This window comes from Chenopodium quinoa, unplaced genomic scaffold (genome assembly GCF_001683475.1).
Source record: "Chenopodium quinoa cultivar QQ74 unplaced genomic scaffold, ASM168347v1, whole genome shotgun sequence".
Classification (NCBI taxonomy): Eukaryota; Viridiplantae; Streptophyta; class Magnoliopsida; order Caryophyllales; family Amaranthaceae; genus Chenopodium; species Chenopodium quinoa.
Window position 1 is genome coordinate 2,723,726 of NW_018742815.1, and position 10,542 is coordinate 2,734,267.

The 10,542-nt window shown below is 37.8% G+C and overlaps 1 protein-coding gene across 1 annotated transcript; it reads left to right on the forward strand.

Moving 5' to 3' along the window:
- The first annotated feature begins 1,066 nt into the window (after window positions 1–1,066).
- LOC110725421 (F-box/LRR-repeat protein 2-like) lies at window positions 1,067–2,407 on the forward strand. The gene has a single exon (XM_021904901.1). The coding sequence runs from the start codon at window positions 1,067–1,069 to the stop codon at window positions 2,405–2,407; it is 1,341 nt and encodes a 446-aa protein (XP_021760593.1).
- The last annotated feature ends 8,135 nt before the right edge of the window (window positions 2,408–10,542 follow it).

The window sequence follows — 10,542 nt, forward strand, 5'->3', positions numbered from 1 at the left end:
TCGACCCAAACTGACAACTCTATCTCGAGTCCCGACTCAACCCCAAACCTCATCCATCCGAGTGATGCTACACATACAATGGTTGTACGTGGTAGCCCACATACAACACTATTGTATGTATGCCACGTCAAAAGAGAGGAAAAGAATAAGAGAGAAAAAATAGGGGGAAACAAGAATACGGAAGTGGATCCTAAAATGTAAACTAATCAAATGCTGCCAACAATGATTATATGTACGCTATCACATACAATCATTGTATTTGTAGCCGTTTCCCATCCATCAAGCCAAATTGACAACTCTATACTTCTATAAGTAAGGTCAATACTCCATACTTTCGTTGTTTTCCAAAAATACGGGTTTGTAAAATCACGAACAAGACCCACCACGTGTCCATAATTCATATCCTAGAAAAATGAAAAATACTGTACAACACTATAGTACTGCTTTCTGCAGTACTATATTCTGCTTCTTCATTTCTTCCCCTTCATTTCTTCATCTTCTGTACTACAGAATATGATCTCACTCCGATAGGATTATGCTGAAATACCCAGATCTTCAACTTTTTTCGAATTCATCCTACAATTCAAATCAAAACCCCAGATCAAATTCCAGGTAATTTCAGTTTTTCTCTTTAAAATTTCTAAGTATTGATTGAAATTTCATTGACAAAAAAATGCAAGATCGAAATATTGTTGATGTCCCAGAAGAAATCTGGGAACAAATAATCTCACTGTTAGATCATGATTTATATTTAGAACCTTTATCCCTTGTTTCAAAATCCTTTCTTTCAATCACAAATCGTCTTAAACAAACCCTAATTATCTCAAACCCCACTTCAAATTTCCTCCCAAAACTCTTTCATCGATTTCCAAATCTCAAAATTATCTCTCTTTCTCAATTTAATGGCGAACCCAGTTCGATTCTTCAATTAATTTCACTTGCCCACTTTCCACTTCAATCCCTTGATCTATCTAATCACACTTATTTCCCTTGTAATGCGATTCAACAACTTCCCAGATCATCTCTCAGCTCTATAAAATCACTCGTGTTGCGTAATCTTTCGATTATGAATGATTCCGATTTGGGGGTTGTTTCGCAGTTTATGGTTAATTTGGAAGAGTTGGATGTTAGTGATCCTAAGGATGATTATTGTGTAACTGGGGATGGGGATATGGATGTTTCTGGGGGTGGTTTAGGGATTACTGATGATGGAATTGATCTGATTGCTTCGAAGTTAACTAAGCTAAGGAAGGTTAATTTGTCTGGAAATTACTTTGTTTCTGATAAATCTGTGATCAGTCTTTCAGAGAAATGCTTGAATTTGGAGGAGATTGTAGTTAAGAATTGTACTTTTGTTACTCAAGTTGGGATGGCATTTGCATTTCAAAATTGTAGGAATTTGAAATCTGTTGGTCTTTTAGGGATGGACTTGGGTGTTCCTGAGATTGCTCATTCGTTTGCTTGTGCTCAGAACTTGTCTGTGCTTGATTTTTCGTATATGGCTGTTTCGGATGGATTGCTGTTTTCGATTGTCAAAGCTTCCATTCCTTTGAGGAAGTTTACTTTGTACCATTGTAAGGACTTTGCCTTTTCTGGGGTTTTGTCGCTTTTGCGTACTTATCACTCCCTTGAATATTTGGCGTTGGAAGGTGTTTACTGGATCACAGATAGAACCATAATTGATCTATCGAAATTCCTTCGTAAGGCTAATACTGTTAAGCTTAATTTCTGCTCAAGGGTGACGAGTTCTGGCTTTTTTACCATGCTTAAAAATTGCCCGTTGTTGGACAATCTGGAAATGGAGAAAACAGACATGGGAAAGCAAGAATTTGCTGTCAGTAATGCTACCAACCCACAGACTCGAGCTCTTATTTTGAGTTCCAACAAGACTTTGAGCAATGAATGTCTAGAAAAAATTGCATACTCCTGCCCAAACCTGGAGCTACTAGATGTGAGTGATTGTCCTAGTATTACACGGAAAGGCATTGGTGAAATTTTACGCAACTGCCTTAGTTTGAAGCATTTACATATGAATGGATGTGGGGCAATTAAAAGTCTCGGCATGGATGCAAAACTTCGTAAATTAGAATATCTCCGAGCATCCGGGTCAGGGCTCAATGATGAAGGGTTGATGATGATTGCAAAGAAGTGTCCTGCTCTTGTGTATTTGGATATTATGGGGTGCTCCGGAGTAACCTCCAAAGGAGTGAAAGAAGTGGTCTATCATTGTGTAAGGTTGAAGGAAATCAACTTGAATTGGTGTCGTGAAATGAGTCGTGACATTGTTGCTTGGATGGTGTTCTCAAGGCCTTCGCTGAGGAAAATAGTGCCTCCATATGGATTTGTTCCAACTGATTATGAGAAGAGCTTATTCCTGCGCCATGGATGTCTGGTAGGTGAAGGCTAAGTAGCAATTCTGAAGTTTTCTGTTACTTTGTTTTTTAGCTATAATGCTATCTAATTGTCTATATTATCCGGGTTGCTGTACATAAGCATTACATCTATGAGTAAAAGTTTATGATTTGTGGAAGTATATACACGCCGTATGAAGGCTTGTAATTGCAAATTTTCCATTGGACGACAAGGTCTGTTGCTCAATCTTGTTTACTGATTACTTTGCTCAAGTAATTTGTGATGATTTTGGAAGAATGTTATGTAATGCCATCATATCAATCCCAACTGATTTTTTTCAAGTCAAAGCTTTGTCAATGTGGAAGGTCTTTATGTGGCTCATATGAGAACTCATATTACTATTTCAAGGTATTCAAAATTTCCTCCCTCCATCCCTGTGGAATTGCCCTATTTGACCCCTTTTTTTTATGAGATGTGTCAAATGGGGCAGTTCAAGTGGGACGAAGGGAGTAATGCCTATGCCTTGAAGGCTTGAAGAGCTTGCAGAAAACTATAGTTGATCTTCTTTCACCCCCTGTGGACATTACTTTTACATTGCATTGTGTTGTTGGTCTTTCCGATTTTCAAATCAGAATAAGTTTTTGCCTAGACTTTCAGGAATATGCAAAGCCTAGACGACCTTTGCCCATCAAAGAGCTGAACTCTATGGGGATTAAATGTAAAAATACTTTCAGCTCTTCAATTAGATGGGTTGAATTCTTTTTCCAAGGTCCAGCTATGAGCTATGTACTAGTTCAATGTACGGGTCTGACCTAAGTAGCCAAGATACTGGACTACTTGTCTTTATTATTGATGAACATGGTAATTCGATATAGGAGAGGATTCCTGCAGTTAAGTTTTGAGACCATATATGCTGCAATCGATCAGAGGATGCTGTCACTTCTGATGTGATCCGCTTTCAAGGAGGTGCAACCAATGAATATATTTTGGGCCTTAGGGGACTCAAACTGGGAAGAATTCAGGCTGTGTGAATAAGTCTTGAATCAGGTTGGCCTTTTTCGAACTTGTGTCATGATATGATAATCTAGTCATTAGTTTAGTATAGTATAGTACAGAAATAGCTCAAAACCTCAACCTAGTCTTTAGTTTAGTATAGTACAGAATTTTTATTTTATTTTTTTATTTTTTGAGAAACAAGTATAGTACAGAAATAACTCGAAACCTCAACCGCAAAAAGAGTGAAGTTCTTAGCAAAAGCATCAGCATAAACTTTTCCCTGCCTTCTAGGAAGGGCTGGGAGCAACATTATAACCATAATTTCTAATAGGCTTAAATAAGCATTAATTTCTTTTGCTGCTCAATTGCTCGACAAGCATCTTAGGGTTTTATCTCCCTTACGACAGCATCAGCTTATGGTAATTGTTGCTGAAAACATTCTGATTTCTTTGCAACCAAATATGGTACAAGCTCGTAGCAAAAAAGATCACATATCACCAGTTCTCATCTTTGATAGCAACATATAGCTTTTCATGGAACACTGCAGGTGATTTCCAAAGATGCATGCAGGAGTCTCAAAATACTTCTTCAGATGCTTGCAGAGTAAGAACGTCGAAAGAAAGACTTATTGGGGTAGCTCTATTGTGGCAAATAATTTTGGGTTTTTTTTTTTTTTTTTTGGGTGGGAAGAACTGTTCTATCAATTTGGAACCTCACACAGTCCAAAGCTCCAAACCAATCCGGATTAGCTAAATATACAATTGTACTGTAATACAAGTGTTATACATACGGATGGCAATTTAATCAGAGTTCGATTCGAATCCGATCCGATCCGAACCGAATCCGTTTAAAATAAGTCCGAACCCGATAAAAATAGATCCGAATACGAAAGGAGGTGGATCGGACTTGGACACGGCTCAAAGTCCGACGGAGTCCGATCCGAGTTCGTCCGAGAGTATGAGCATATGCTTTATAACTTAGTAAAATTTTATTTTGTAACTTAGTTCATAATTTAAATATGTTATGTTTATACTTTACTTGGTATGACAATACAAACAATTATAGGTATATCACATTACCAAAAAAAAATATTCGGATCATTTCGGAGGTTCATATAAATGGACCAGATTCGGATCCGAAATTACGAGTCGGATCAGATTCAGACTCGGATTTTTCGGATTCAGATTCGGATCCGAGTCTTGGGTCCGTTTACTAAACGGATCGGATTCGGATTTAGCCACATATGACCCGAATCCGATCCGTTGCCATTCCTAGATTTATACATAAGGTATAAGCAAGAGAATTATCAAACGGGTCATTCGGGTTGGGCCAGTTTGGGTTGGGTTAATTCGGCTCAATCAATATTCGGGTCGGGTTTGAGTCGGGTCAATTTGAGTTTTGGGTCAGTTTCGAGTCAATGGCAATTCGGGTCGAGTTCGGGTTAGGTCAGTCTATGGGTTCAATTATTGGGTCAAAGTTCGGGTTGGATCAAGTTTAAGTCGGGTAAAATTCGGGTTGGGTCAATTCAGGTCTGATTAATCTTCGTCTATGTCGTCGATGTAGAAATTTGACCAATGATATATTATAATTATCAATAAGTATAAAGTATAACAATTGAATATTAATAATATATTCATTAGACAATTCCAACAGTACTATATACACAAGACTGGATTGTTTCAAAATTCAAATTAGATAAAGTGAATAGTGGGAAAAAAAAAATTCAATGTAACACTTAAAAGAAGAAGTTAAGAGTAATAGTAATAATAACAATAACTAGTGTTTTTAATCAAATGGAACTCTTTATGAATTACGAGTACTAAATTACACACACATTTCAACAGTATTATACACACAATATTATACTATTTAATTTTGGTTAATTTCAATAGGTGGTTATTTGGGTAAAGTAATTAAGTAAGCCCTAAATCAGTTAGATCATTTTGAGCATTTGTTATTTTTGGATCGGGTCATTTCGAGTATAGTTCGAGTCGCTTCGGGTTTCAGGTCCGTTCGGGTCAATCAATGTCAACTTCGGGTCGGGTCACTTCGGGTTCGGGTCAATTTCGGGTCAGGTTAATTCGAGTATCAGGTCAACTTCGAGTCGGGTTAATTCAGGTCGAGTCAATTCAGGTATCGGGTCAAGTTCAGGTTAACTCCACTTCAGGTCGGGTATGGGTCAGTTTTGTGTTTGGATCATGGATCAATTAGATTGTTTAAGTTGAAAACTAATTATTTTTTACGGAATAATTCGATTACTACCTCCGTTTCATATTATTTGCAACGATTTGACATTTGTCCCCTCTATTTTATGTCAAATCGTTACAAATAATATGAAACGGAGGTAGTATTTCACTGGCTTTACAACGCGTTAAAATAATGTTGTCATATGTACTCTTGTGCGTTATTTTCCATGACAGTCGAGGTCTAAATTAGTTAGCAAATGTTGTTGTTAATCTAGTACGGAGTAAATGACAAAATTGAGTAGCGAAGTGGGTGTTTTGTACCAAGCAACAAACTAAGCTAGTTTATGGACGTCTTTATCTGTTGCAGGCATGCTGCAGCTTCCATCCCTATTTCCTCAATCCTAACACTCGTGATTCTCTTTTGGACTACAAATTGAATCACGTAATTTGTATCTCTTCTTCCTAGAACTACAATTAACTTGCCTCATCTTGCGTTTGTCACATCGACATCCACAATATATGATTTTGCTATCATACGCCTTTCGCTTCTTGGAAGGCCAAATATTCTCCAAAATTCGTACTTTAAATATGCCTCTTTTATATACTACCTCCGTTACATATTAGTTGTAACTTTTGCCAAAATGAGATGCTACACATTAGCTGCAACTTTCCATTTTTTTCCTATTTTAGTAAGTTTTATCAAATGAAAGTACAAAAATACCCTTATTAAAAAACTCATAAACACTATCAACTACCTAAATCAGATTTCATTAAACTCCTAATCTAACTTATAACATAAATTAAAACAATTCCATTCCAAAGATTCATTCAAGATTTCAAGTGGGTAACTCCCACAAAATTGTCAGAACACCCAACACCCCATTCTCAACGTCGCTATCGCCGCCGCTTCTAACCACCACCGTCAACGTCGCCGTTGCATCTACCACACCATCAACGTCATCGCTGCTCATCACCATATTTAAAGTCGCCCCTTACTGTTCCTTTCTCTCTCTTCTTTTTTTTTTTAATTGTTTAGATCTAATGGTTTGAGTGGTGAATGGGCTAGTTTGGGGCGGTTTCCGTGTGGTTCAAGGTGGGTAAGGGTAGTTTTGGGTTGGTTTAGGGTGAGTGAGGGTGATTTTGGGGCTGAATGAGGGTGGCTGTTTTGGGTTGGTTTATGGCGAGTGTTGGTGGTTTTGTGGTGGTTCGGCTGAGAGGAGTTGGTTTTGGTGTGGTTAGAATTGAGAAGGGGTGGTTTTGGTGTCGATTGGGTTGAGAGGTGGTGATCTTAGGGCTGTTTCGGCTGCGGGGTGGTTTTTGGGGTTGTTTGGGCTGCGGTGGTGGTTTCGATGTCGTCGTTTGGGTTGATTGTGGGTGATTTTGGGTTGATTTTGAGGTTGTTCGTATTACAGATATATGATTCTCATCCTAGTCAGCTTAGCCACGTCATTCAGTTTGTTATAACAAACTTTTTGTAATAGCATCATATATTTAGTGCTTTTCTGTTTTGTTAGCTGACAACTAATGAGAATAATAATTGCCTCCTCCTAAATTATTCTCTTTCTCTCTCTATATTTCTCTGTTTTTTCTTCCAGGAACTTCCGCCATTAATGGAAGTTTGAGCTTCTTCAAGCTGAAGCAGAAAGCTGGTTCCTAGCATATTTAATATGGTATCAGAGCGGGTGAGCTCGTTTCTCGATCTTTTCTGAATTTTTTGGATGATTTTTTGTTCGATGTTTTTGGCTATCTCAATTTCTCTTCAATCTGTTGCATGTTATACTTCGGTATTCCGATTGATTTCTGGAGTTATATCTAGTCTCCTTGTGTGTTTTTAATTGAATCTTGGGATGATTTCTGGATTGTTTGGAGTAATCGTTTGTTCTGGATTTCTTCGCGATTGTTGATTGATTTTTCGCATATTATTCTGCAATTTCTGGATTATATCTGGTTTTCTTGAGGATTTTGCATCTAGATCCTATTTTCTTCGCGATTGTTGATTGATTCTTCGCGTATTATTCTGCATTTTTGGATCATATCTGGTTTTCTTGAGAATTTTACATCTAAATCCTCCATTTGTTGCGATCTTCGTACAACTAAAATGCCTGATTCAAACACTCTCACTCTTACTAATGATCCTTCTAGCATATACTTCATTCATCCTTCAGAAAATCCAGCCAATTCTTTAGTCACTGATAAATTCAGTGGTAATTGTTACAATGAGTGGAAGCGAAGTATGATGATTGCTCTTTCTGCTAAGAATAAATAGAGTTTCATTGATGGAACTTTGTCAAGGCCTGCATCTGGACCAGAGGTTCAGGCTTGGGATCGTTGCAATGCAATGATCACCAGTTATATTCTGCACTCAGTTGATAGTAATATAGCTCGGAGTGTTCTGTATTTTACATCAGCTCGAGAGATATGGTTGGACTTGGAAGAGAGATATTCTCAGAGTTCAGGACCTCAGTTGTTTACTCTTCAACAAACACTGAGTGATTTATCTCAAGGATCTAGCTCAGTTGCTGAATTCTTCACCAAGATCAAGGCAGTTTGGGATGAGATAAATGGTGTTAATCCAATTCCTGTGTGTGCATGTACTGGATGCAAGTGTAATCTGACTCAGAAAATTGTTAAACAGCAGCAAGAGGAACGATTAGTTCAGTTGTTGATGAAACTTGATGGTAAATATGCAGGAGTAAGGACAAATATTCTCATGATGCAACCTCTACCAAACGTTTCAGTTGCATATAGGCTTCTGATGCAGGAAGAGAAGCAAAGACAAGTTACTATGATGAATGATGGTAGTAACATGACTTTTTCAGCAGATGCTAACAGATTTAATTCTCAAGGGTTTTCTGCAAGGCCCTCAGGAAACTATAGATTTCAGCAGGGTTCAGTCAGACCTTCCTTTTCTGGTAACAATAGTTTTGCTCCTGGTCCAAGAAGGAATCAGAATTTGTTCTGTACTCACTGCAAAATGACTGGTCACACAATTGATAAGTGCTTCAAGGTTCATGGATATCCTTCTGGATTTGGACAAAATAAGTTCAAAGGGAGAAAGATTGCAGCAATAGTATATGGAGATGAGGATCTTAGTGATGAACAAAGCACTAACAATGAGCCTGCTCAGATTTCTTTGGGACAGTATAATCTGTTTTTGCAGCACATCAGTCAAGAAGAGCAGACTTCTACTCATACCAGTACAAGTACTCAGGATGCTGGTTTCTCAAATGCCTCAGCTCATGTAGCAGGTACTTGTCTTCTCACCTGTTTCAATACAAGGTGGATTATTGATAGTGGTGCCACAGACCACATGTGTTCTTCATTGGACTTATTTGATACTTATCATAAGTACAATAAGTATCCTAACACTATAACAGTAGCTAATGGGAAGCAAGTAACAGTTGAACACATAGGGAATATGACTTTTCAGAATGGCATTATTCTTAAAAATGTTCTTCATGTCCCTGGATTTCAATTTAACTTGATATCTACTCACAAGTTATGCAAGGATCTTGGCTATGACATAAAGTTTACACATGATACTTGTGTGATCCAGGATCCTATCAAGAACTCTTCCCTGGTTCTTGGTAAGCTGGACTCTGGTCTCTATGCTGTGAAAGACACAAATAAGGAAGTTCAGCAGAACAGCACAGTCATGTCTGGTATTATTTCTGTTTCTAGTTCAGAAGAAGCTAAACTTTGGCATTTAAGATTAGGTCACATGCCTTTCAATAAACTGCATCATGTGAAATCTAAGTTTTCTTGCAATATAGAACATGATAGCATATGTCAAATCTGTCCTAAGGCTAGGCAGTCTAGACTTCCTTTTCCTAATAGTAGTTCAAAGTCTATTGCCTGTTTTGAACTATTACATATTGACACTTGGGGTCCCTACAAGCTAGCAACTCATGATGGTTTTAGTTTGTTTCTGACCATTGTTGATGACTTCTCAAGAAACACTTGGACTTTTCTGATGAAAAATAAATCTGATGCTGTGAAAGTTATGGAAAATTTTGCTATTCTGGTTCAAAATCAGTTTGGTGCTCATATAAAAACAATTAGATCAGACAATGCAAAGGAATTATGTGAAGGAGATATGCTATTGTTTTATCAGAAATATGGAATTTTGCACCAAAAGAGTTGCACAGACACACCTCAGCAGAATGGTGTAGTGGAAAGGAAGCATAGATACTTGCTTGAAACAACAAGAGCTCTATATTTTCAGTCCAAAGTCCCTTATTATCTTTGGGGAGAATGTTTACTTGCTGCTACCCATCTCATAAATAGGATGCCATTAAGTGCCATTGGTTTTGCCAGCCCTTATGAGAAACTCTTTGGTTCAAAACCCAATATTGACCATTTAAGAGTTTTTGGATGTCTATGTTTTGCATCCACTGTTAAGGCACATAGAACAAAGTTTGATCTCAGAGCAGTCCCATGCATTTTAATAGGCTACCCACCAGGACAAAAAGCATATAAGCTTTTTGATTTGGACAGCAAGAAAGTTTTCATCTCTAGGGATGTTACTTTTCATGAAAAACACCTACCCTACCATTTTTCACCCACATCTACAAATCCTAAACCTATTTTCTTACCTGCTTCAACACCTTTAACCTTTGATTCTGATTTTTCTATACCAGAACCATTTATACTGAGTACAGATTCAGTTTCTGATCCCAGTTCACAAACACATTCTACACATCCCAGTCCAATACATACCACACATCAAACTACACCTCCACATACCCCAGATACAGCTACTAATACATCACAAAATACACCACCAAATTCTCAACACACCCCAATTACAGCCTTTAACACACCACAAAACACACCTCAGAATCCCATCCCTGATCCTGTTCCTCTAAGACAGTCAGGTAGACCCATCAAACCACCATGTTGGATGATTAATTATGTGAGTAATGTAGCCTCTCACTGGTGCAATCTAGTTATGTCTGATGAAGTCCCTGCAACACACATAGCCTTGTTTACTCATTTGAATGCTATT

Coding starts and splice junctions, on each gene's coding strand:
- LOC110725421 (XM_021904901.1), top strand. CDS start 1,067: ATGAATGATTCCGATTTGGGGGTTGTTTCGCAGTTTATGGTTAATTTG.